The following is a 25896-nucleotide window of genomic DNA, read 5'->3' as shown; positions in this document are numbered from 1 at the left end:
AAGGAAATTAGGTTGATTTGGTAAAATTTATTCTTGAAAAATCCATATTGGCTATGAATTATTGTTGGCCTCTCCAGAAATTTTGTTATATTATGGGTGGAAGCAAGGTTAGTGTGTGTTCAGATAATGCCTCTCTAGTATTTTTAGCAAAAGGAAAGATTAAGGACAGGAAAGTCCAGCACTAGAATGTCCCCACTTCTTGGGGGACAGCACAGAGGAAGTCCAACTGCATAATCCAGCCCCCACTCCCCTTCAAAGAAAGGCTTACAATCACAGGGGAGTGTGATGAATGTGTGCCAAGCCCTGAAACAGGAAACAATCTGACTGGGATTTTTCTAGCAAAGACTGCTGCTGCTTTGGGTCCTGATGAAATTGGGGATTACTCCCCATTTACATCCTCCTACTATGTGGCAGGAAAGCCAGTTACTGGTTTAGCTTTGATTTATGCAGGAGAGGACCAACATGACCTCTTTTCAAGACAAACTCCCTCAGCACAATATGCTGATGTTGCTGCACTGGTTCAGGTTATAAGAGGCCTGAAGATGCGGAGTGCTGGTGTCCAGGGAATTATATGCTCCGATTTGAGTTCTGTGTGTAATGCACTTACTGCTTTTCTTCCATTTGAGAGCAAAAAAAAAGAGTGGAAGAAGAGTGATGGCAGGAACATTAAGCATGTAGGCTTGTGAAAGTGGTTGGATCAGGTGACACAAGACAAGGGATTGATGGAGGTCTGGGTAATGAAGGGTAAGGCACAAGCCAAGAGTGGAAAAATTAAAAGATGGCATGATGAAGCAGATAGGGCAGTAAAGGAAGCACTCAAAAGTGGAGTTATATGGCCAGGAGAGACAGCCACTACTGTGGTAGAGGCAGTGACAACTACAGCCATGAAACAGAGACAGAAAAAAGATTTTGATCTACAGGCTCTACAAAAGGAAAATGAGGAAATACAAGACACCTTAAAATCATTAGGTGGGGGAACTGGTGTATTATATGAATGGAAACTAAAACCACAGGGATGGACTACTTGTGGCTCGAAATTCAGGGGAGGTCCCGGTTGGATTAAGTGAGGAGTTCATGAGAATAGACGCACAGCAGGTGGACATTTAAATTAACTTAGCACTAAAGAGCGAGTGTTTACTGTGTGATGGAGGCCCACAGCAGGAAAAGATATAGAGGAGTATGGGGCAGCATGTCTAACCTGTGCCAGAAGTAACCCGGTGGGGAGGAAAAGGAGGAGACTGTTAAAGCTCTAAGTTCTGACAGGCCTATTGGAAAGAATACAGGTGGATTATACAGGAGAATCATCTACAACTGCTAGAGGGAATAACTGTAGATGCTTTTACTAGGTGTACAGAAGCTATTCTGACTCAACACTGTACAGCCATCACCACAGCTCAGGTGCTAACAGAGCAGGTATTCTCTAGGTGGGGTCTTCCTAAGGCTGTGGATAGTGATAATGGTCCAGCATTCACGGGAAAGGTGACTAGGAAGGTTTGTGAGATACTCCAGCGTGATCAGAAATTCCATATACCATGCCACCCACAGAGTCTGGAACTGTGGAACGAGCCAACTAGACTGATAAAAACAATGCTGAAAAGGTGGAAAGCGGCTCAGGGAAAGACTGGGATGTTAAACTACACCTTGTTTTAAAGGTCATAAGGAGAAGCATAGCGAAGGCTATGAAGGTTACCCCTTTTGAGACTATGACTAGAAGGGAGATGAGATATTCATTACCCCAGGGATGGACATAATACAGTATAACAGAGTAATAGGTTAAGGAATTGGTATGGCACATACAAGAGGTACACAAGATGGTGGCACGAAGCTTGGGAGAGGCCCAACAAAAAAATGAAACAATAATTGACGACCAAGTCTCTGGCAAGGCATATGAAGTGAGAGATCAGTTCCTTGTGCAGTATGTCTCAAATAAAAGGCCCTTTCCAAAAGCCAGTTGGGAGAGTCCCTGCTATGTAATGGACAAGGCTAGTCCATCCATATACCTCGTCAGGGAAAAGGATGAAAAGGGGTGGTGAAACAATGGTTGTATGCTATGCAGCTGAAACCATACAGAGGGAAGAACAGAAGGAATCTATTGATATAAAAAAAGGAAGGGACAATAATTTCTTTCTCTTTCAGGTGTTGATCACGATGGGAAGTATATTATGCACTGCATTGGGGTCCGTAGTATTCGTGATAGAGCAGAGGAATAAGGTGGTGACAGTGCACAAGGGGAAGAAAGCCACCCTAGCCTTATGGTTTCCAGGTAATCATGAAGAAAAGCCTACAAAGCTCTGGTACAGACAGAACTGCAGCCAAGATGGAAGATCCTGCAGCGCAAGCAACTCTCAGGAGCAGGGACTTGGACTGGGGGACCCAAAGGGGCCATGTGTTTAAATGGGATGGTAATGGCTAACCTAACCAGTTATAACATGCAGTTAACACATGCGGGAAATATTACAGTTACTCTAGCATATCATCCAACGAACTACTGCCCATGAGTCCACCTACCATGCCAGGAAAGTGACTGAGGCTTTGACATTCTCTCTGAATGTGACTAAGAATGGGGAGACAACCACCACTGCTTCTGAACATACTGGTGTAACAATGCTTCCTATTCCAGAATTGAAGCAAGATGAATCATAGAATCATAGAATATCAGGGTTGGAAGGGACCTGAGGAGGTCATCTAGTCCAAACCCCTGCTCAAAGCAGGACCAATCCCCAATTAAATCATCCCAGCCAGGGCTTTATCAAGCCTGACCTTAAAAACTTCTAAGGAAGGAGATTCTACCACCTCCCTAGGTAACGCATTCCAGTGTTTCACCACCCTCCTAGTGAAAAAGTTTTTCCTAATATCCAACCTAAACTTCCCCCACTGAACCATGCCCAGAAATGAAAGCAGGACCTGACAATGGACTAATGATAAGTTGTGAATATCAGATTATGTATAATAATGTACAGTACCAAATGATACCTGTAGTATTGAATTTAAACAATTTTACATTCCCACAGCAGCTCTGTCATGAAAAATCTGTGTGCTTCTATATGCAAAGGGTAGTAAAAGTAGTGCAAAATTTCAGACAATCAATGGATAGGGTGGAATTGGAGGAAATTTGGTGGCCTGAGGAGGGAAAGAGATAAAAGAGATACAGGAATAGTACAAGGAGTTGAGGCATTGGGAACATCAGCATGGAATCATATGCATATCAGAGTATTGTGGGAAGAAAATCAGAAAATGAGCTCAATTACAAAGTCTGTTAAAAAGTTAAATAAACAATAGAATGAGGATATAGGGGAGGATTTAAAGAATTTCAGGATGCTAGAATAACAGGACAGTTGTTTAGGGAAGTGGAAGCAGCAATCAATGAAATGCAAAAAATCACGAACCATCCTAATGTATCAAAGGTGATTACCTGTTTGTGGTATGGCAGCTTTCTCACAAAGGAGCTACAGGTAGGACTAAAGGAAATTCAAGGTGGGGAAGTGCCTGGGTTGATAACAAATAAGGTGCTATTCAGGGATCTATTATGCTGAGAAAAAGTGCACATGGATCCTTCCTATAGTACTAGCAGTACCAGTAGCCACAGGACTAAGTAAAGCATTAACAGTGTATAGCATCCAGTTTGTAGGTTTGTTGGAACCTATCCTGGCAAGTTACATCTTAAAGGAACATGTCACTCATCCTCAGATACTGGTAAGGAAGGGTGGGAGAGTCTGGAAAGCCCCGGCTACCTCATGTTGTTCCAAGAGGCATGGTACCTATTTACGCTGTTGTGATGTACAGCATGTGGGTTCACCTTGGATGAAGAAATCCAAAATAATACATTACAGATGAGGCAATGGGGACACGGTCAAGCCAAGGTTGCAAAGGGTGGAGAAGGCAAATATTGTATAACCTCGTGGTTTGGACATTTTCAGTATGGGACACAAACATGTTATTACAACTGGCCAATGTTCTGCTCATTTTGCGCTTTAGCCTTTCTGATTTTGTCCCTACTTGCCTGTGCTATTATTTTGTACTCATCCTTAGCTATTTGTCCACCTTTCCACTTTTTGAGGATTCCTTTTTGATTTTCAGGTTATTCAAGAGCTTCTCAGGGAGCGATTTTGGCATCTTACTATTTTTCCTATCTTTCTTTCGCAACAGGATAGTTTGCTGTTGCACATTTAATATTGTCTCTTTGAGAAACTGCCAGCCAAGGCTTGAATTACAGGGTAGCTTGGGAGAATGGGATCCCTTACTACTTTTAGGGGCTACCTCACTTCTGTCTTATAGCCCCCTTACTTCTCACTACTGTTTAAATGAAAGCAAGCCACTTGACATTCAGTGACACACAACTTTTCTCCTGTAATTTAAGCATTGCTGTGAGCTCTCCTGAATGGTTTTTTCCCTTAGATTTTCTTCCCATAGGACCTTACCTACCAATTCCCAGAGTTTGTTAAAGTCTGCTTTTCAAAGAAAGTCTATTGTCCTTATTCTGCTGCTCTCACTCCTTCCTTTCCTTAGAATCATGAAATCGATCATTTGATGATCGCTTTCACCCAAATTGCCTTTAACCTTCAGATTAACAACCAATTCCTCCCTTTTAGTTGGAATCAAGTTTACAATGGCTGTCCTCCTGGTTACTTCCTCCACCTTGTGAAACAAGAAATTGTCACTGGTATGTTCCAAGAACTTATTGGACATTTTGTATTTTGCCGTATTAATTTTTCGACACATCTCTAGCACAACTGCTAACTATGACCATTGCAGCCTCTGCATAAAGCTATGAATTGTAATTAAGTTAGTAAGATGTTTGCTTTATGGTTACCTCTTCCTCCAACCCCACTCCACCCATTTCATTGTTTCATCCACCTGCTGTGTCTTGTCACAACTTTAACTGTGAATTATGTGGGACAGAGGCTGTCTGTCTTTTTACTATGCGTTTGTACAATACCTAATACAACAGGGTTCTGAATTCCCTATTGTTTCCCACAGGTGTTACTGCAAGACGGTATAAATCAATCAATCATCTGTTTCAGCATATTTTTGTATCCATCTCTTTTCCCTACTGTTTTTTTTTCTGCAAGCCAAGGATAGGAGGAGCTGACAGATTTTTTCTCATTTAGATAGTGAGCTGACTTAAAGAGAGACTGTGAACACGGGTGTGGAGGGAGGTTTGGTCTGAGCACAGAAACTCCTGAGTTTTAACCCCAGCTCTTACAAAGATTTCCTCTGTGATCTTGAGGAAATTACTTAATCTCTTTGTCTCAGGTTTATCATCAGTCAAATGGGAATACTCACTTATCTCCCAGGCATGTTGCAAGGATTCACATGTTTCTATCTGTACAGTCCTTTAAAAGTACTGAAATCAGGTAGTAGTACTAGTAGTATTCCCCATACCTTCCAGAGGTCAGTTGGCTCATCTCCTTTAGGAAAAGGATGGTTTCTTCCTCCTTTGCATTAAAAGATACTGTGTGGATTGGGTATGGGCTGTTAGAAACCTTCTGCAAGAGTAGCTGCTTCATATCCTTTGGAAAATCACCCACAGTAAAGTAATAAACAGCTTCAACCTATGGTAGATACATTATGCATGTTATTAAACAGAAAACAACAATAGGAAGACTTATTTTGCATATAGCTGCTTTGGATTTACCCTAGCAATGCACTGTGCTGACATGAGGAAAGAAAAACCAGTAGAGTTGACTCATTATAAGGGTCACAAGGCTAATAGAGGCTGAGTTCTCCTTCTCACTTATACTGATGTAAATCAGAGGTAATTCCACCGGAGCCAGTGGAGTTACACTAGCATAAAAGTGGTCGAAGTGATAAGAGAATCAGTCCCACAGCTATCACAGCCAAGTATCTGAGACAGAATATGGCAATAACTGCAGTACCTTAGGCACTGTAAGTAGTGGTAAATGATCACTTTTAAAAGAAGCCACTCTCCACGTACACAGTAGGGAGCTCTGGAGCACCCACTAAGGAAAATAAGAGAGGATAAAACTGGTTGAGCATGAGAAGGTATTAAGGAACCACGTCCGTGCCTTCATGCTGCTGTGAGGTACAGTCTTAAAGTAAAGCAGATTCAGTCCTCCATTAGACCCAGTGAGTATTTCAATTTTTGCCTTCTAAAGCGTATGTGTACACTTTGAGTGGGGGGCTGTAATTCCCAGTTCAAGGAGACATACCTGTGCTAGCTCTGGTTGAGCTAGCATACTAAAAATAGAGTGTAGTCTCAGCAGCAAAGCAACGGGAGGCTACCCACCCTGAGTAGATATCTAGCATCTTGAACCGCTATTTGTACTTGGGTGGCAAGCCTGTCCCACCAGTTGCACTGCCACCGTTACACTACTTTTAGCACGCTAGCTCAATCTGAGTTAGCACAGGTCTGTCTCTTTGACCTAGGAATTACAGCCACAGCTCAAAGTATAGACACAATCTTAATGGGTCTTCATCTCAGTGCCCTGAATCCCAGATGAGCTAATAGACTAACACATGGGCATTTTTACTCCAACTTTTACTGCATGCACAGAAGAGGCAGGATTCTCCAGCTACCCCACGCAGTTAGTAGGTGTTGGGAACTGCAGATTAAATACTGCTGACCCATTGGGGTAGGTGTGATTCATTAGATTCGACCCTGAGTGTAACGGAGGGAGGAATAGCCCTCTGGGAGAGTGACCTAGGATTTGAGACAGGTAGGTCCAGAGGAAAGGAGCGTTAGGGAGTAACTATGCCTGAGATGAAGGACAGTACCAGGTTTACAATGGCGCCATTGCTCCGGGCCCACATGCAGAAGATGCCAATTATGGTTGCCAAGCAGGAGCGCTGGAAACAACCTGGAAATCGGGGGGGAGTGGGGGGGCACTGGTGCCTGGACCATGCCCCACCACCACCCCGCGGCCTTGCCTGCACTCCGCCCCTCCCACCTTAGTCCCACCTGCGCTCTGCCCCACGGCCCTGCCCCACTCAGCCTCTTCCCCCAGGCCCCGCCTGCCACTCAGTCCTCTCTGCCCCCTCCTCCCCATCACTCGCTCTTAAGGCAGGAAAAAAGGCTATGCCCTCCCACTTTTAAAAGTTATGGGGCCCCTGTTGCCTGCTGTTCGGTTTTCGACCGGAAAGTCCAGTCAAAAAGCAGACCTGGCAGTGTCTGGTCAGCAGTCTGGTTGCAGGAGTAACTGCAATCAGCCTCCCCATCAGGAGGGCAGGAAAAGCAGCTGCTGCTGCCTGGAGGAGCTGCAGCTCAGCTGGAGAGAAAGAGACCTGGCTCCCAAGGACCCAGCTCTGGCGGACAGAGGTAGGTACCAGCTCCGTGCCACCCAAGAGGGGATCCTGTCCACTCCTGCCCCTCCCCTCCACCCTGCTGTGCTTGCCCCTGACCCCTGCCTCAGTCCAGGGACCAACCCTTCACCTCACCCCACTGTGCGCTTGCCTCCGACCTCTGCCTCACTCGGGGACCAACACGCCCACCCCACCCAGCTATGCTCTTGCCCCTGGCCCCTGCCTCGCTCTGGGGTAGGGTTGCCAGGCATCCAGTTTTCAACGAGAATGCCCGGTCAAAAAGGTACCCTGGTGACTCCAGTAGGCACTGCCAACCGGCCCATTCAAAGTCTGGGGCTCCCTGCCTGCCCAATCTGCACATGGTTCCCAGAAGCGACCACGAGGTCCCTGCAGCCCCTAGATGCATGGGCAGCCAGGGAGGCTCCACACACTGCCCCCGACCCAGTGCTGACTCTGCAGCTCCCATTGGCCGGGAACTGTGACCATTGGGAGCTGCAAGGGAGGCACCAGCAGGCATGAGTTAGCACACGGAGCCTCACTGGCCGCTCATGCGTCTAGTGGCCACAGGGACCTGGCAGCTGCTTCCTGGGAGCCGCATTAAGCGCCGCAGGAACCCCACACCCCCTCCTGCACCCTGAACCTCCTGCCCCAGCCCAGAGCCCTCTCCCGCACCGATACTCCCTCCCAGAGCCCACACTCCGCACCCCCCCACACACACACCCCAACCCCCTGCTCCAGCCGTGAGCCCCTTCCTGCACCCCAAACCCCTCATCCCTGGCCCCATCCCAGAGCCCACACCCCCAGCCCAGAACCCTCTCCCACATGTTGAACCCCTCATTTCTGGCCCCACCTGGAGCCAACACCCCCACCCCAGAGCCCTCATCCCCCACCCGCACTCCAACCCCCTGCTCCAGCCCGGTGAAAGTGAATAAGGGTGGGGGAGAGTGAGCGACGGAGGGGGGGGATGAGCGAGCGGGGGCAGGGCCTCCGGGAAGGGGCAAGGTAGGGGTGTTCAGTTTTGTGCCATTAGAAAGTTGGCAGCCCTACTCTGGGGACCAACCCTGCCATGAGGGCCCACAAATATGTTTGGTGCTGGGCTAACAAAAGGTTAATCCAGCCCTGATAAAGGTTTAGGCTAAGTAAAGAAACCACAGGAGCAGCCAAGTCTGGGGAAACAGTTTAGCTACTGTAAGTTTAATGTGGAATTATTTTTTTTATTAACAAAGCCAGCCTCCAGGAGTGACTCTATGACTCTACAATGAAGGTGTGGCTTTTGCCTGGAGCCACATGGGGACTCCACCAGCTTACGCTACGCTACACGTCCCTGAACACACACTAAATGAATTTTCATTGCTAAGGTAATGGTTGTAATTAAACTCTGTTCCATGATGACCAACAGCCAGAAGGACTCTCCTGGATGGTGCACTATCCCACCAGTGTCTTCAAAAATAATAATAAGGCTTATGTGTGAGGCTCTCTACCAGTTGGCTGGATTGTTTAACATTTTCTTCAGACCCAGACCTACAAGGCCTGATAAGCCTGATTTTTTTCAGTCAGACCATACTGCAAATTGGTAATGTTTTCCCCAAAAAGCTGTGACTGTCACATTGCTAAAAAATCACACATAAGAAAATGTCACCCTTGGACAAATTAACTCCTCACCCAGTTTAATTTTAATATCAAATTACACAGGAGTCAAGACTCATCCAGGGTGACATCCACCCTGGGTAGAGAACCACGAGGCCAAAGCACCACCTCACAACCCACTTAAAATAACTTCTCAAAGAAAGGATTAAGTGGAACCTTGCACTGGCCCTCTGCACATCTCCTGTGTAAATGGATAACTCAGTCCAAACACAGAGGGCCAACAATTTACTATTGAATTTAGCTTTAAATGAGTTGTACCAATTTTCTCCAGCAATAACTTTGGCCCAATGTGTCTTTTCTGCCACAGGAATGGAGTGGCTGGCTAAAATTATGGTATATATTTTTATATCCTTGCCTTTCCTTTAATGAGTAAAGAAATATGGCCCTATAAAAATAAACAGAATTTAACTGCAAAAATACTTGGTATGCTTTGTGCACTACTACTGTAAGAGAGTTGCTCAATCACTTGGTGAGGCTACAATTTGGATGTCATGGGAGACTTTAAAGAATTCCTGGAGTCAGCTAGTGCTAAGTTAAAACAGTCTTCACATATATTTTTTTATTTTCTTGCATATTTCAGTCAGCAATATAGAATAAAAATTATGTCCTTTTCTAGAGTAATATTTAATATTAACATTTTCATTAAAATTATTTTGAAAAGTATATCTGGTGAAGACACTGGAGGGAAAATATTTATCTTACCCATCATGACTTCAGAACACATTTACCTTTCATGCTCCACAGAAAAACAAAAACAAGCTTCTGCTTTCAGAACCTGATACATTTACATATGGTATTGGTAAATATGGGCTGTAACTCTACCGGAAAGAAATACCTTCTAGATAGCCACAAGTTCTCTCTTTAGCCCTCCACAGTTCATTAGGATAAAACTTGCAATCCAATTCTCCCACTGGATATTCTTGGGTTTACTGGAGACTTCAGAAGAGATGTATAAACTTACTGTCTCGTCACGTATGGCTTCCAACAGAGCCTCAGTGGAGCTGGTGTGGCTGATGGCTGGCATATGGTCCAACTTCCAGAGCCATTTAACAGCAGACTCTACAGAATATTCAGACACAGGAACGGCTTTCTGTTGCCACTTCACAAGATCTCGTGCAGTGCTGAAAATAATATCAGTGATTATTCACAAGTAATGAGGAGCCACTGGCAACACACTACAGCAGAGCTCAAAATATATCTACTGTATTAGACCTTTAACAATAATAAACCACCAACTCTTGAGGTTGTAGTATTCCATTAATAGGACAGTAGTTGAAATACACATTTCTAAAACCAGACTAGCAATAAGATAAAGAGGTAAAATAAAACCCTCATAAGGCACCACAAGTTTGAAAATTAGTTTCTAAGGCAGTTGTTTCCAAAACAGAATTAAGATAACTAAAGCAATATAGCTGCTTTAAGAACAATTTCTAGAGCATATTTGCCCTTAAACATGCAAGAAGCAATATAAAAGACCTATCTTAGAAGTAGCTGACTATACAGGCTGGTGGGATGTGATGGGGAGGGAACAGAAATATTCCAAGAGTAAGAAATAAATAATTTTAACACTGTTGCCAAGCAAAAACAAATGACCATGTTCTCTAAAAACTGGGGGGACAGAATGGTCTAGTACTTAAAGCACATGACTGAGTGTCATAAAACCTAGGTTTTATTTCTCCTTCTACCCCTGACTTGCTGTGTCATCTTTGTGACTAATGAGTGATTTTTAGCCACTGTGTCATCTGTAAAATGGGATTAATACTTACCTACCTACCAAACCAGAAAGTTGGGATGGAGAGTTCATTAGTATTTTAAAAGCTTTGAAGTTTTTGTCTTGAAGGCATTACAGAAGTGCAAAGCATGTGCGCATGTGCATGAATACAAAGAAAGAAGAAAAGAAAAAAAACACAGGTGGCTCTAGTCTCTGTGACATTCCAGAAAGCATCATTCTGGAGAACTTCTAGCAAATCTGGGAAAGTAGTACTGTACTGTCACAGAAATTTTAAAAAAAGATAAAATGTATTTTTGTGCTAAATCCTTCACCACAGCCTGATAAATTCAGCAAATACTTAACTTTCTTGTGCCTCAATGTTGATATAACTTTGCAGATCACCTTTAAAAAAGTAAAAAGAAAAGGAGTACTTGTGGCACCTTAGAGACTAACAAATTTATTTGAGCATAAGCTTTCGTAGCTCACGAAAGTTTATGCTCAAATAAATTGGTTAGTCTCTAAGGTGCCACAAGTACTCCTTTTCTTTTTGCGAATACAGACTAACACGGCTGCTACTCTGAAACCTTTAAAAAAGTGTTGTGTGTGTTTTTCAAAGGCCATGTAAGCTCGCTTCTGATCTTCAAACCTCAAGTGTATTGGGAGGTGGGGAATTAAGCACTTCAGGGCACAAGAATCAGATCTGTGGCATAAATCATGGGCAAAATGACTTTAGGAGTCACATTCTAATTTTTAAAAAAGAAAAGGAGTACTTGTGGCACCTTAGAGACTAACCAATTTATTTGAGCATGAGCTTTCGTGAGCTACAGCTCACTTCATCAGATGTTTACCGTGGAAACTGCAGCAGACTTTATATACACACAGAAATCATGAAACAATACCTCCTCCCACCCCACTGTCCTGCTGGTAATAGCTTATCTAAAGTGATCAACAGGTGGGCCACAAGTACTCCTTTTCTTTTTGCGAATACAGACTAACACGGCTGTTCCTCTGAATTCTAATTTTTAGTAGACTTTCTGAAGCCAGTTTTCAAAACAGTATGCATTAAATTGCTCACAAACCTTTGCGTACACATGACTTGCATGCACACAAACTCCCATCCTTACGTAAATGTAAATCCTGATTTCTGTGTGCAAACATCTATATGCTTGGATAAATAAAGGTTTGCACATGCACATGAATTTGAAAACCTGGGCCTATTTGTCACTGAGTATGAATTAATTTACTCATATTCGGAAAGGAACACAGTCTCTTTGTTAAGACACTGGACTGGGACTCGAGACATCTGGTTTCATTTCCCACCTCTGCTACTGTGTGATTTACTGTGTGACACTGCGGAAATCAGTTTATTTCTCTGTGGCATAGTGGCCCACCTGTAAAATGCAGCTAGCAATACTTCCTTTCTCCCAATCTGTATTGTTTTGTGGTAGGAACAGTACAGACATACGGTGCCTAACATAATGAGGCACTGAACTTGGTGGGAGCCTTTAGGCACTACCATAATACAAATAATAAAAATGACCATTGCTACTGCAGTAAGCATATCATCAGAATACAGATCTATACTCTACAGTACTTCTCTTCATCTCATTAACAAAAAGTAGAAAATAAACACCATTTCCCTTACCGAATGAGGTTAAACTTGGCAAGCTGGGCCACTTGCTGTGAGAGGACCATAGAAAGCGCATCACGGCACAGGTCAAATTCAGTTCTACACACAGTGCCAAAGTCCAGAACAATGGTGATGCATGATTCCAGAATCACTCCAAATATCTGCCGACTTTCACTGGTTACCCATTCCATTCTCTGCTTGTACAGCTCAATAGCTCCAGTTAGACAGTCCACAAAATGAAGAATGAGCTCTTTTTTGGCTGTCAGCTTTATTTAAATACAAGAGAGAATGAAAATGAAGATCGAAACAAATAACTCAAAGCAGTCCCAAGTCCAGCAAAGTTGCAATGACTGATCCATGTGCCAGATATGCCAGCCAAGGTAGCAATGGAAACAACCCATTTTTCTTCCACTATTTCAGCAGCAAATACTTGACAAATGCCTCTGAGTCTCTCACATATAATGGAAAAGCCACTGCACTTTATCCTAATTGCATTCCGCAATATTTAAACAAGCATAGGGCAGTGCCAACTAGTTTGCATGACTTGCTTGTGACAAGATCAGAGCAATGTAAGCGACTTAAAAGAAATGGGGGTGTTGGGGGTGGGAAAGGACTGCAGAGCAGATGGATGGATAAATTGGGGGCACTTGCAAACTAGTTATTAAGTTAGGACAAGATTGTGACTTGCTCTTAAAATGCTGTGCAGGCAATAAGGGGATGTACGGTTCTTTCCTGGGACAGTGTAATCTCAATCTTGTCCTTAAACAGCAGCTGAAAGGAAATTAAAAATGTTTCTTTGTATTTCTGTTCAGGATGCCCAACATTCAGTATCTATTGGGCCTAAATATTTGTATTTAGGTATTTGGTACAAATGTCAGGCACAAATGCAAATTAAAAACAAAACCTAACTTCCCATAAGCCTCAGCCCCATCAGTAAATTAAGCAAAGCCAAGGCCTACCCCCAGAAAGAAAAATAATTATAAAACAAAAGAGAAATATACCTAAGACCTTCTCTAGACCTTATAACATTCATCCCAGGGTTCTAGGCAAAGTTATAGGCATTACCCTGACTCATGTACATAAGAACGGCCACACGGAATGGACCAATGGTCCATCTAGCCCAATACCTTGTTTACCAACAACAGTCAGTGCCAGATGCTTCAGAGGAAATGAACAGAACAGGGCAATCAGCAAGTGATCCATCCCCTGTCATCAAATCCCAGCTTCTGGCAGTCAAAGGTTTAGGGATATACAGACCATGGGGCATCCCTGACCATCTTGGCTAACAGCCATTGATGGACCTATCCTCCATGAACTTATTAATTCTTTTTTGAACCCAGTTACACTTTTGGTCTTCATAACATCCCCTAGCAACAAGTTCCACAAGTTGACTGTGCATCATGCAAAGAAGTACTTCCTTTTATTTGTTTTAAACCTGCTGTCTATTTAATTTAGTTGGGTTACCCTGGATCCTGTGTTACGTGAAGGGGTAAATAAAGAGCAGATGTTGTGACAGAACTATCCACAATGACTCCAAGATCTCTTTCTTGGGTGGTAACAGCTAATTTAGACCCCATCATTTTGTAAGTGTAGTCGGGATTATATTTTTCAATGTGGATTACTTTGACTCCACATTGAATTTTATCTGCCAATTTTCTTGCCCAGTCACTCAGTTTTGTGAGATCCCCTTGTAACTCCTCTCGGTCAGCTTTGGACTTAACTATCTTGAGTAATTTTGTATCATCTGCAAAACTTTGCCAAATAACTGTTTACCCCCTTTTCCAGATCATTTATGAATATGTTGAACAGCACTGGTTCCAGTACAGATCCTTGGTGGACCCCACTATTTACCTCTTTCTATTGTTAAAACTGACCATTTATTCCTACCCTTTATTTGATGTCTTTTAACCAATTACTGATCCATGAGAAGACCTTCTCTCTTAGCCCATGACTACTTACTCTGCTTAAGAGCCTTTGCTGAGGGACTTTGTCAAAGGCTTTCTGAAAATCCAAGTTCACTATATCCACTGGATCACCCTTGTCTACATATTTATTAGAATTCTTTGAGGGACAACAGATTGGTGAGATATAATTTCCCGTTAAAAAACCATGTTGACGCTTCCCCAAAAAACCACGTTCATCTATGTGTCTGATAATTCTGTTCTTTACTATATTTTCAACCAATCTGCCTAATACTGAAGTTAAGCTTACCAGCCTGTAATTGCCTCTAGAGCCTTCTTTTAAAAACTGGCATCACATTAGCTATCCTCCAGTTATCTGGTACAGAAGCTAATTTAAGCAATAGGTTACACACCACATTAGGAGTTCAGCAATTTCATATTTGAGGTCCTTCAGAATTTCAGGGTTAATACCATCTAGTCCTGGTGGCTTATTTCTCTTTAAATTTATCAATTTGTTACAAAAACCTCCTCTATTGACACCTCAGTCTGGGGCATTTCCTCAGATTTGTCACCAAAAAAGAATGGCTTGGGTTTGGGAATCTCCCGCACATCCTATTCAGTGAAGTCCAATGCAAAGAATTTGTTCATCTTCTGTGCAGTGGTCTTGCCTTCCTCGTGTACTCCTTTGGCATCTCAATTGTCCAGTGTCCCCACTGACTGTTTGGCAGGCTTCCTGCTTCTGATGTACTTAAAAAAAATTTTTTCTCTTATTTTTTTGTCTTTTCCTAGCTGCTTTTCACATTCTTTTTTGGCTGCCTAATTCTACACTTTGCTTGCCAGAGTTTATGTGCCTTTTTATTTTCCTCACTAGGAACTGACTTCCAATTTTTGAAAGATGCCTTTTTGTTTCTAATCACCTTTTTTACTCTACTGTTTAGCCATAGTGGCATTTTTTTTGTCCTCTTACTGTTTTTATTTTATTTGGGGTATACATTTAGTTTGAGCGTCTATTATGGTGTTTTTAAATAGTTTCCATGTGGCTTACAGGCATTTCACTCTTGTGACTGTTCCTTTTAATCTCCATTTAACTAGCTTCTTCATTTTTGTGTAGTTACCCTTTTGAAAGTTAAATGCTACTTGATGGGTTTCTTTGGTATTTTTCCCACTATAAGGATGTTACATTTGATTACATTATGGTCGCTATTACTGAGCAGTTCAGCTAGATTTATTGGACCAGATCCTGTGCACCATTTAAGACTAAATCAAGAATTGCCTCTCCCCTTATGAGTTCCAAGACTAGCTGCTCCAAGAAGCAGTCTTTAATGGGGTCTAAAAAATTTTATCTCTGCATCCCATCCTGAGATGACATGTACCCGGTCAATATGGAGACAGTTGAAATCCCCCATTATTACTGGATTTTCTGTGTTTGTAGCCTCTCTAAATTCCCTGAGCATTTATTCGCTGATGCAGAGATCTCTTCAATCAGAAATCCATCTTTTCAAATAATGGGACAGATAGCAGCTACTACTAACATGCTCCTTAGAGCACAAGTCTGGGGAGAGTTCCATCAAGCTATTCACAGACTATACTAAATCCTTTGTGTCCTGTTGGTACTAAATTATATCTCTTCATTTGAGTACCGCCATTTGTTTTACTGGTAACCACTCTATTAAACTCAGTTTAGTCCTATTCCTTTTTAAGCCTTCTCCCTTACATTATAGGGTAAATCTGTTACTTAGAAATTTCAGCCTTCTCCTGAAAGCTATACACTAGCCCATATGAAGCTTGGAGTATCACTAGCCCTCAGAAAAGAAACCCAACTTCTAGCTCATTAATCATTTGGCGCTACAGAAATAAAATCATCAAAAGATAAAGTTCCCATTTTGGAAATACAGTTTCCTTGCAGCATTTCTTTAGAAGAGGAGACATTTCAGTCACATTTTGTTACACTGATATTATCTTTTAAATAGGGGGAAAGTTATTACTCTGTTGAACCACAAGTCAGTTGCACTTACATTATATACTCTGCCGTCTTGTGCTTTCAAGTATTGAGGAAACAGACCGTCTGCATACCGAGAAGCCACAAATTTCCCCAAGCTGGACACATAATCTACATTCAAGATTATAAACGGTTGCCAGTTATACGGATTATTTTCATTATGAACTGTTTTTCTAAATCATATACAACAGAAGAGAGGATAAATGGCACTGTCATTAAACTCTTTTCTTTTGGTCAGCCAAATAACATTTTTACAGCAACCTACAAACCCAATTCAATAATGCCTCTACAGAGGAGACAGTAAGGTTCTTTGAATAAAAGGGGGAATTTTTCCAACAAGTGATACATGATGCAGGATAGATCCTAAAAAAAGTTACTATCTGACTTTAGGTTCATGCAGCTGGGAGGGAGGATTTGTTCTATCCATGTGATGTTAGTGAGCTTTAAAAAGGTTCTATTTACGTTGAGTTGTAGAAATTATTCTCATCTCCTAGAACCATGTCTAGTTATATCTAATGGGGAATAAAAAAAACATACCATCCTGGTTACTGGTAGAAAACTTCTTGGGACTTTAGATTTCTGCAATTTAACTTTTGTATTTTCCATTTACATCTTAAAAGCAAGTGCAAATATTTGTCAGTCAAAAGAGAAACAAATCATGGATGGATGATGCCCTCCCGTGACATATATGAAAAGGAGCAAAAGTGAATGCAGCTGAAGGCATGTCTACACTGCAACTGAAGGTATGCAATTTGCAGTACAGGTAACATAACTGCAGCACTAGCTTTTATCTAACTAGTGCACTAAAAACAACAACAAAGATGCGGCAGCAAAAACTTCAGCATGTGCTAGCAATGCGAGTACGTCCCTAGAGGGGCTTGTACACCTGTGTGAGGCTGGTGCCACTCTATTTATGCTGCTGTTTTTGTCATGCTAGCTAGATTAAAGCTAGCACAGATATGCCTACCCGAGCTGCCAATCACATCTTCAGTTGCAGCATAGACATACCCTGAAGAAGGAAAAGCATGTTCTCTGCTCCCTTGATGACAACAAAAGTTTCTTGGCAGTAGCTCTGCATAGCTGGGACTCCACTGACAGGAAAACATAGAGCATGGGAATATTTAAGAGCCATGGAGCAGCTATTCTATGCAGTATGTTCCTCTGCTAACCCACTGGCTTTTTGCTAGTAAAACCGTGCTATAAGAAGTATTCACTCCTCTCAGCATCATCTACCTCCTTAATCCAGAGAGGAGTGAGTATGCAACCTCTATCTAGCCTTCTAGTAATGAAAGCAAGGCTCCTGGCAGAGGAGAATACAGTATTGCTGGATGTGCAGTGCTAGACTCTCAATTACCCACGGGTCCAAGCCAGCTGCATTCTTAAATTAAACAGCATAAAACAATTATTAATACATTACAACTACTACTTCTTAAACTGTAAGTTCTTCATGTCACGGAATGCCTTACTGCACTTTGTAAAGCCTTATTATGTAAATGGTTTATAATTATTATTTCTCACAAACTCTCTCCTCCAACTGCTACACAACTGCGAATTACAAATTTGTCTTTGATATTGCAGAGCTTGATTTTGCAAGAAAAACAGTCCGAGTTTAAATCTGATATTAATTACCTGTCTAAAAATTACCAAAATGTTCAACTGGAAGCACAATACAGTAATAATTTATGGCATGGAACTCAGGAGGATCTTTGTGTTTTCAGTCCACGAAGGACAGGGTTCTTGTGGCAGTTACATTTTCGGGCTCCAGGGGAAAGGTTTGCATGTATGGATTCTGGAACATTCAGTATCTAAAGTTATTTCACAAATGTAGCTAGACTGAGATCACAATTAAAGTGAGGAACATGATGGTGCAGATTAAAAAAAATACTCTCTCTCTCTCTCCTCAAGAGATGAGAAGCCATGTGGGATATATTCCCAAGCTAAAGTGAAGATGCGGAATGTGACTTCCCTTTCTCTTTTCTAAGATAGCACCAAAAAAAAAGAAACAATTTTAAAGGCTCCACCCCATATACTGTGCTGCTAAAAAGGAGCATGAAGCTCTGGACTATTCCAAGTCAACTTTTAGCTTTTACCATTGGCTACCCTCCTACCTTCCCTGTGCTGAAATCCAATTTGTGATAAAATCTGAGAGAGGGATAGTTTGTTTCTCTTGAGTCCATGACACTGAAGCCATTGAGAGGATGAGATGAGAGGCTGTACATCCAAGTCCCACAAAGTGCTTTTCAGTCTCCTTTCCTTCTCTTTTGACTTTCCCTTGTGGGCAATGTCGGAATCTGATTTTTCTTGCTCTCTTTTGTGTTTCATATCAAAGGTAACCTCTATAAAGAGAAAAAAACATGAGTGTTTACACTTACCAAAAAATTGTTTATTCCCTCCCACCATCACTTGTCTCACCATTCCTTTTGCAAGGCATATTTTATATTTATCTCTCTACCTTTTTCTCATTCTACTGAAAAGTGTGCTAAACTATGGAAAGTCACCTTCAATTCCATATGTTTACCAGCTATCATGTCCCTCTCCCTCTTCTATGCACATTCACTTCAGTAAATTGGGTTTATTACCAAAAATTGCTCTTTGTTTTGAAACCCAAGCGTTGGGAAGGCTACATCCAGTCTGCCAGAAAGCAACCCTTCGAACCCACAAGAGACTTAACTCCAAATACTGGGAGAAATAATAGGCAATCCTAACATGCACATCAGAAGCTTTCTATTGTAAATCATCCAAGAATACATGCAAAATATGTCTACTTCTTAAGATACTCACGGTCACTCCAGGCAACTCTTTTACACAGATTTCCGATCATTCTGGACTCCTTGATTTGGGGGCCTTCTTTGTTTTCCTCTTAAAAACCTGCAGAATTAAAACCAAACAAACACTATTCAGTATACAGAGCAGCAGCCATGTTAGTCTGTATTCGCAAAAAGAAAAGGAGTACTTGTGGCACCTTAGAGAAGTCTCTAAGGTGCCACAAGTACTCCTTTTCTTTTTGCTATTCAGTATAGTACCACTCAGAGGCCCAATCACAACTGAGACCTTATTGTTCTAGGCAATTACAAGTATAAAATAAAAAACAGTTTGTACCACAAAGAATTTACCATCTAGAAGGTCAATCTTAGAAATACATGCATAACTTTAATCATGCATATAGTCCCATTAGATAACATTACACATGTGTGTGACGGCAGTGTCAGGACCTAAATGTGGAAAAGACACAACAGGTGGGAATAGAACAAAAAGGTAGCGGGTCAGACATGTGAAAGTAACAGGACTACAGGATTGCATATACTGGTTGAGTGTGCAATTTTGAGGCTTCAAGATTTTTAAGTTTCATTTGATTTTTTTTTTTAATAAAATGAATGAAGAAGAGATATTTATGAATCAGTAGCAGGCCACCTGCCTAACTGCTGTCACCATGGGCATTACTGCAGAGACAGGATAAATTACAATATAACTAATCTGTAACGAAAGAATAACTATTCCTCCCTCTTTCTCTTTGCAGAATCAACAGTGTTATTTTTAATCTCTTGTATATTAATCTATCAACTATTATAATCTAGGAAAACACTAACAACACTGAACACAGATACAACCTTAGTTCTTACGGGCCCTGGTAAGAAAAAAGGCAAGGAGTCCTCTTTGCAACCTGATAATATATGTTATGTATATAATGTGTACTATATGTACAGAATAATTTTATTTTAGCTTAATAAAATTACACATTAGTAGCAGGGTCAATATAACATTCAAAGAGAATGCCTTTTATTGGGCAACCAAAGACGATGTGTCTGTGTGATTTCTAACCAGAAATAGACAAACTAAAAGGTTTGTTATCCTAGCAGCTTCATGTTAACAACTAAACTGAGCAGTATTTTGCACAGTCTTCTGCATTTGAATTGTGGATCCCAGAAGCCATCTCATTTTTGTAGCTTCCCATAGTTTGACTATAGATTTTCCTTCATTTTATAATAGAAATTCCACTCCTGATCACCCCGTCTGAACAGCATCTGTATGTAAAATGAATTTTACGGAAGGGGAAAAAAAAAAAGGTTCCTTGACAAGAATATGAAACGGCTTCAACATAAATATCAAATTAACCTCAAATATAAGGAAAGGCAACCAGCTAACCCTGAGCCCAAATTCGGAACCAAAACAGATTTTTATAAATTCAATAAAAGTTCACCTTTATCCTTTCACTCTGCCCAATACAGAAAGGTTTTCTGCACCCTCACTTACTGTGCATCTTGAGTTTTTAATCTGCGCCGGGAAAACTGGACTATTTGATAAATACAAGAACAGCACGGGAAAGCCTGAGGAATTTCAAAATTGGAATAGAACTGATGAGAGCCCAACAAATTGTGAAACCTTGGCAAGGAACATGTATTCACAGAGCTAAGATGGAAGGCTTTTTCATGTGGAGGGAGGAGTTAGGGGAGGATGAGAGACTGGAAGGGCTTGGAGCAGGGTTGAGCAAACTTTTTGGCCCAAGGACCACATCGGGGTTTCAAAACTGTATGGAGGGCCGGTAGGAAAGGCTGTACTGCCCTGAACAGCCTGGCCCCACCCCCTATCTGACCCCTCCCACTTCCTGCCCCGACTGCCCCCCTCAGAACCCCCGACCCATCCAAACTCCCTCCCCCGCTCCTTGTCCCCTGACTTCTCGCGGCCGAGACCCCCCACCCCAACCATCCCCCCGGACCCCACCCCCCGCTCCCTGTCCCCTGACTGCCCCTACCCCTATCCACACGCCTGCTCCCTGACAGGCCCCCCGGGACTCCCACGTCCTATCCAACCACCCCCTGTCCGCCCCCCATCCAACCCACTCCCTGCCCCCTTACCACGCCGCTCAGAGCAGCAGGACGGGCAGCTGCGCCGCTCGGCCAGAGCCAGCCAAGCCGCTGCGCAGTCCCGCCACCCAGAGCACTGGCAGCATGGCGCGCTGAGGCTGCGGGGGAAGGGGGACAGCGGGAGAGGGGCCGGGGGCTAGCCTCCCCAGCTGGGAGCTCAAGGACCGTAGTTTGCCCACCTCTGGGTCGGAGGATTATGAGGAGAGGGAGAACACAGAAAGGGCTGTCAAAGATCTGACACCTAACCATGCCATGGGGAGTTATCTACAGCAAAAAGAAAAGGAGGACTTGTGGCACCTTAGAGACTAACAAACTTATTTGAGCATAAGCTTTCGTGAGCTACAGCTCACTTCATCGGATGCATTCAGTGGAAAATACAGTGAGATTTATATACACACAGACGATGCAAAAGTGGATGTTTATCATACACATTGTAAGGAGAGTGATCACTTAAGATGAGCTATTACAGCAGGAGAGTGGGGTGGGGGGAGAGAAAACCTTTTGAAGTGATAATCAAGGTGGGCCAAGTCCTCCTTTTCTTTTTGCGAATACAGACTAACACGGCTGCTACTCTGAAACCTATCTATAGCAAGTAACTCTGGGGATTTTTAGAAGTCAAGAGCCATGCAGAAGTGTGAAAGCCACAAAACTGAACTAACCGGTGTATCATGAAATACAGCCAATGATAATGCAGGAGGGAAGGAAAACACATGCCCTCGGGAGTAGGGGAATTTATGGTTCCATAGCTTGATTTTCTGAACACCCACGACCACAGCTCCCATTGCAAACCAGGCATGACTGGGGCTACACTACCCTACCCTCACCTCTCTCTTTTCACGGGAACCTGGGTGTTTTAAGGGTTGCCCAGCAATGGCGCTCAGGGGCCTGGGGCTTTAGGGGTACTGGTGGGGAAAATAATGACAAGAAACATTTAACTCGCTGGGGCCCCTGGGAGCTGCACCCCTGTCCTGGGGTCAGGGAGAGGGCTCCAGCTGCAGGCAGGGTGGGTGAGGGGAAGGAGATGTGGGTTTAACCCCTCAGGGCTCGCTGGCCCGGCCGCTCCCCTCACCACGTGGAAACGTGACATTCCATCCCGGCCACGGCGGCGCCCCCTGCCGGCGCCCCGCTGGCTCGGCCCCTGCAGGCTCCCCTCACCTGGCTGCGGCCGCTCCGCCGCCGCTTCCATCCCATTGTGACGAACGCGGCGGGTTCTAAGACGCGGCCGCCCCAGTGTTGACGCTGGAGGCAGCTGGGTTGCTAAGGCGGGGCCAAGGGGAGCGGGGGGCGGGGCTGATGCCGGCGCGGGCCCCAGGCTAGCGCCACGCCCCCGCCCAGCCCCTTGCCCGGGTAGCGGGGTAACCCAGTCGGACCGTGCCTGTGTGCCACCCGCTCTCCGTGCAGGGGGCCCGGGTGTACTCCTGGGGGCCTGTTTACATGGCCAGCTGGGTGCCCTGATGTGTTTTGCTTGCTCAAGCGGACTTCCAACGAGCGCTGGTAATTTACAGGACGCACCGCGTTTGATCTATTTCTTTGTTCATGGATCGCCGGTGAGACGAGAGGTTCTTGGTTAGACGGTTCGAAAAGCACCAGGGACTGTAACACCCGAACTGGGAAGAACTTTCTTTTATTGGGGTTCCAGATTAAACTGAATTTGCTTCCCACCCCTCCTTCCACGCTCCCGGCACAAGTCATCATCGCTGATTGTACTAGTGTCGGTCTCAGGATATTAGAGAGACAAGGTGGGCAGGGGCAGAAGGTTGGTATAATTTTTTTGTGGTGCCTAGAATGAGTCCAAGTCCTGGCCCACCCCCCACACACCTGCTTAAGGGGCTCTGGGAGGGAGGTTGGATGCAGGAGGGGGTTGGGGTGCAGGCTCTGTGAGAGAGTTTGGGTGTGGGAGGGTGCAGGCTCTGGGAGGGAGTTTAGGTGCTGGGTGTGGGCTCTGGGTTGGGACAGGGGGTTGGGGTGTGGGACAGGGTGTGGGGCTGGGCCAGGGATGAGGAGTTTGGGGTGCAGCAGGCAGGCTGTGCTGGGGTGGGGGTCCAGAGAGGAGGACTTTGCCTAGCCCTTTCCCCACCGGGAGCAGTGAGGTCCAGGGATGGGGGGCCCCTCCTCTGCCCCCCACCCCAGCACAACACTCATCCAAGCCCTCCCCAGGCTGCTGCTTAGGAGCTCCAGCCAGGATAAGCCCCCTGCCTTGGAGTCGCCTGGCAGGGGGTGCTGCCATGCTCCTCCTCCCCTCTGCAGGCACACCAGCTGCCTCAGCCAGCCCCTGGCGCCCCTCCCTCATAGCCAGCAGCGGATGGCAAGGGAGCACAGCGCAGAGCTGCAGGGGGCAGCCTCCTGCTGCCCAGGACAGGCAGGGACGTTCAGGGAAGGCGTGTGGGGGCAGCAGTCAGGGCTGGGGGAAGAGACTTGGCCCCGAACATTGGTGGAGCCGGGCCCCCTGAGTCCTGTATTTGGTGGAGCCCGGGCACCACGGACCCATATAACTCGCCGTCCCTGAAGGTGGGTGAATATTATCTTTTATTAGACCAACTTCAGTTGGTGAGAGAGAGAAGCTTTTGAGCCGTACAAAGGAAGAAGAGCTCTGTGTGGCTCAAAAATTTGTCTCTCTCACCAACAGAAGTAGGTCCAATAAAAGATATTACCTTACCCACTGTGTCTTGCTAGTATTAGAACGCATTTATTTACTTAGTAGCACATCAAAGGGAACAAAAGGGCCAAAAGCACAGACACTTTAATAGATATAAATATAAAAGGCAACAAAGTCACAGTAGCTTTTGTTACCCCTGGTCATGGTTGCTTAGTAAACAAAGATGGAAAAGAGAATCTCCTTATAAAGTGTACAGTTCAAATATGTACACTACCAATCTCTTAGTTGGAAACTATGTTTATATTTTTCTTCATATATTTGGAATTGAGAGTTTAAAGACTAGACTGAACATGCTAAGTCATTCGTGATGACACAGCTGTTCCCTGGGGGGCAGAAGAGGTGCTCAGCCATGAAAAAGTTTCCTATTATGTCAATAAAAGAAATAAGTACTGAATGTTCTGTGGATTATTTTAGATACTGGGATTACCATAGTATAAGGTTTTTCAGTGGGAAAAAATGTTGTTTCTGTTTCAGCCATTCTTTATTATTCTTGAAAGTGCAACCTGTGATCTAGAGCAGTGGTGGGCAACCTGGGGCCCAGCAGGGTAATCTGATTGCAGGCCACAAGACATTTTGCTGACATTGACCATCTGCAGGCACGGCCTCCCGCAGCTCCCAGTGGCCACGGTTTGCTGTTCCCGGCCAGTGGGAGCTGTGGGAAGTGGCGGGCTGCAGGGACATGCTGGAACCGCAAACCACAGCCACTGGGAGCCTGTGGATGGTCAATGTCAACAAAATGTCTCATGGCCGGCAAACAGATTACCCTGATGGGCCGCAAGCGGACCGCAGGTTGCCCACCGCTGATCTAGAGGCACAAAAACACATTCTGTCCGTTCTTCTGCTTTGCTTTTGCAGCCTTCAGTAATGGAAGTCTCTCTTCAAAGATCTAAAATGAAAGTTTATTGAGGTCATTTTCTCTGCACTGTACCAAAAAGTAGTCAAAACTACAATCATACCTATGTAACTCCGAGAGACCCCAGTCATCAGCTGACGGGATCAAACCTTTGACCTCTGGAGCTAAAGACATGAGCTTCTACTGTATGAGCTAAAAACCATATGGCTATTAGCTAAGGCTGTAGAGCAGACTCATTAATCTCTCTCTCTCTCTAAACACTCTCTGTGCCACTAGATGGGACAGAACACCACACCAAGGAGGTGTGGGGATTGCATACTTTCCCTAGCTGAGGAAACGCACCCAGAGCGTCAGAGACTTCCCACTTGATATCCTGGATAAGCCCCCCCGGAAAGGCTGACAAACCCCAGTCATCTGCTGGCAGGGTCAAACCTGGGGCCTTTGGAGTTAGTGCATGAGCTAAAAGCCAACTGGCTGTTAGAATCATAGAATATCAGGGTTGGAAGGGACCTCAGGAGGTCATCTAGTCCAATCCCCTGCTCAAAGCAGGACCAATCCCTAATTTTTGCCCCAGATCCCTAAATGGCCCCCTGAAGGATTGAACTGACAACCCTGGGTTTAGCAGCCCAATGCTTAAACCACTGAGCTATCCCTCCCCTAGCTAAGGCTGTGGAGCAGACTCATTCATCTCTCTCTCTAAGTGGTCTCAGTGCCATTAGATGGGACAGAACACCACACCCAGGAGGTTGTGGGTTACACCTACATAGCTACACATACAGTGATTGCAGGATGTGAAAAAAGTTTAAGTAAGCATTTAAATGTGCTTTAATTTTCCATACTTGTAGACTGTCAAAACCCCTAAATTTTGGACATGGCTACACTAAACAAAAAAGAAAATATTTCTTAGCATGATTTGAGTTTGCACTGTTGTTGTAGTCAGGGTATGAGAGAGAAAAGGTAGGTGAGGTAATCCCTTTCACTGGACCACCTTCTCTTGGTGGAAGTTTGTACTCTCCACCTACAGAAGTTGGTTGAATAAAAGATATTAGCTACCTTGAACTTGCAAGACTTTTCCAATTCAGTGAAAGAGTACTGGGGTACCTCCTGGTGAGATGCTAACTTGAGCTCACCCTATGTTCCATGGTGACAGTTAAGATCAACTGGGAGATTCTGGCTGTCAATTCCTAGGTAAAACTCTCTAAGACCAGCAAATAAGACATTCACTGCACACTAGGGTGACCAGACAGGAAATGTGACAGATCGGGACAGGGGGTGGAGGGTAATAGGAGCCTATATAAGAAAAAGCCCCAAATATCGGGACTGTCCCTATAAAATCAGGACATCTGGTCACCCTACTGCACACCAGGCAAACATGAA

The 25896-nt window shown here is 44.1% G+C and overlaps 1 protein-coding gene across 6 annotated transcripts in view; it reads right to left on the bottom strand.

Moving 5' to 3' along the window:
• The window catches only part of VWA3B (von Willebrand factor A domain containing 3B), a 113104-nt gene extending 90871 nt beyond the window's left edge, over nucleotides 1-22233 (bottom strand). For 5 of the 6 annotated variants that reach the window (XM_073352884.1, XM_073352910.1, XM_073352903.1 and 2 more), the window contains exons 1-7: nucleotides 22166-22233; nucleotides 18930-19016; nucleotides 18257-18484; nucleotides 16165-16259; nucleotides 12264-12514; nucleotides 9869-10028; nucleotides 5383-5552 (exon numbers count right to left, since the gene is read on the bottom strand). In XM_073352884.1, coding sequence (XP_073208985.1) covers nucleotides 5383-5552; nucleotides 9869-10028; nucleotides 12264-12514; nucleotides 16165-16259; nucleotides 18257-18484; nucleotides 18930-18969 — 944 coding nt within the window. In that variant the 5' untranslated portion in view covers nucleotides 18970-19016; nucleotides 22166-22233. Of the gene's footprint in view, nucleotides 1-5382; nucleotides 5553-9868; nucleotides 10029-12263; nucleotides 12515-16164; nucleotides 16260-18256; nucleotides 18485-18929; nucleotides 19017-22079 lie in introns of all 6 variants that reach the window. The other variant, XM_073352895.1, reaches the window with a different exon arrangement.
• Between the last annotated feature and the right edge of the window lie 3663 nt (nucleotides 22234-25896).

Source organism: Lepidochelys kempii, chromosome 1 (genome assembly GCF_965140265.1).
Source record: "Lepidochelys kempii isolate rLepKem1 chromosome 1, rLepKem1.hap2, whole genome shotgun sequence".
Lineage (NCBI taxonomy): Eukaryota > Metazoa > Chordata > Testudines > Cheloniidae > Lepidochelys > Lepidochelys kempii.
This window is presented reverse-complemented; position numbering and strand designations above follow the sequence as displayed.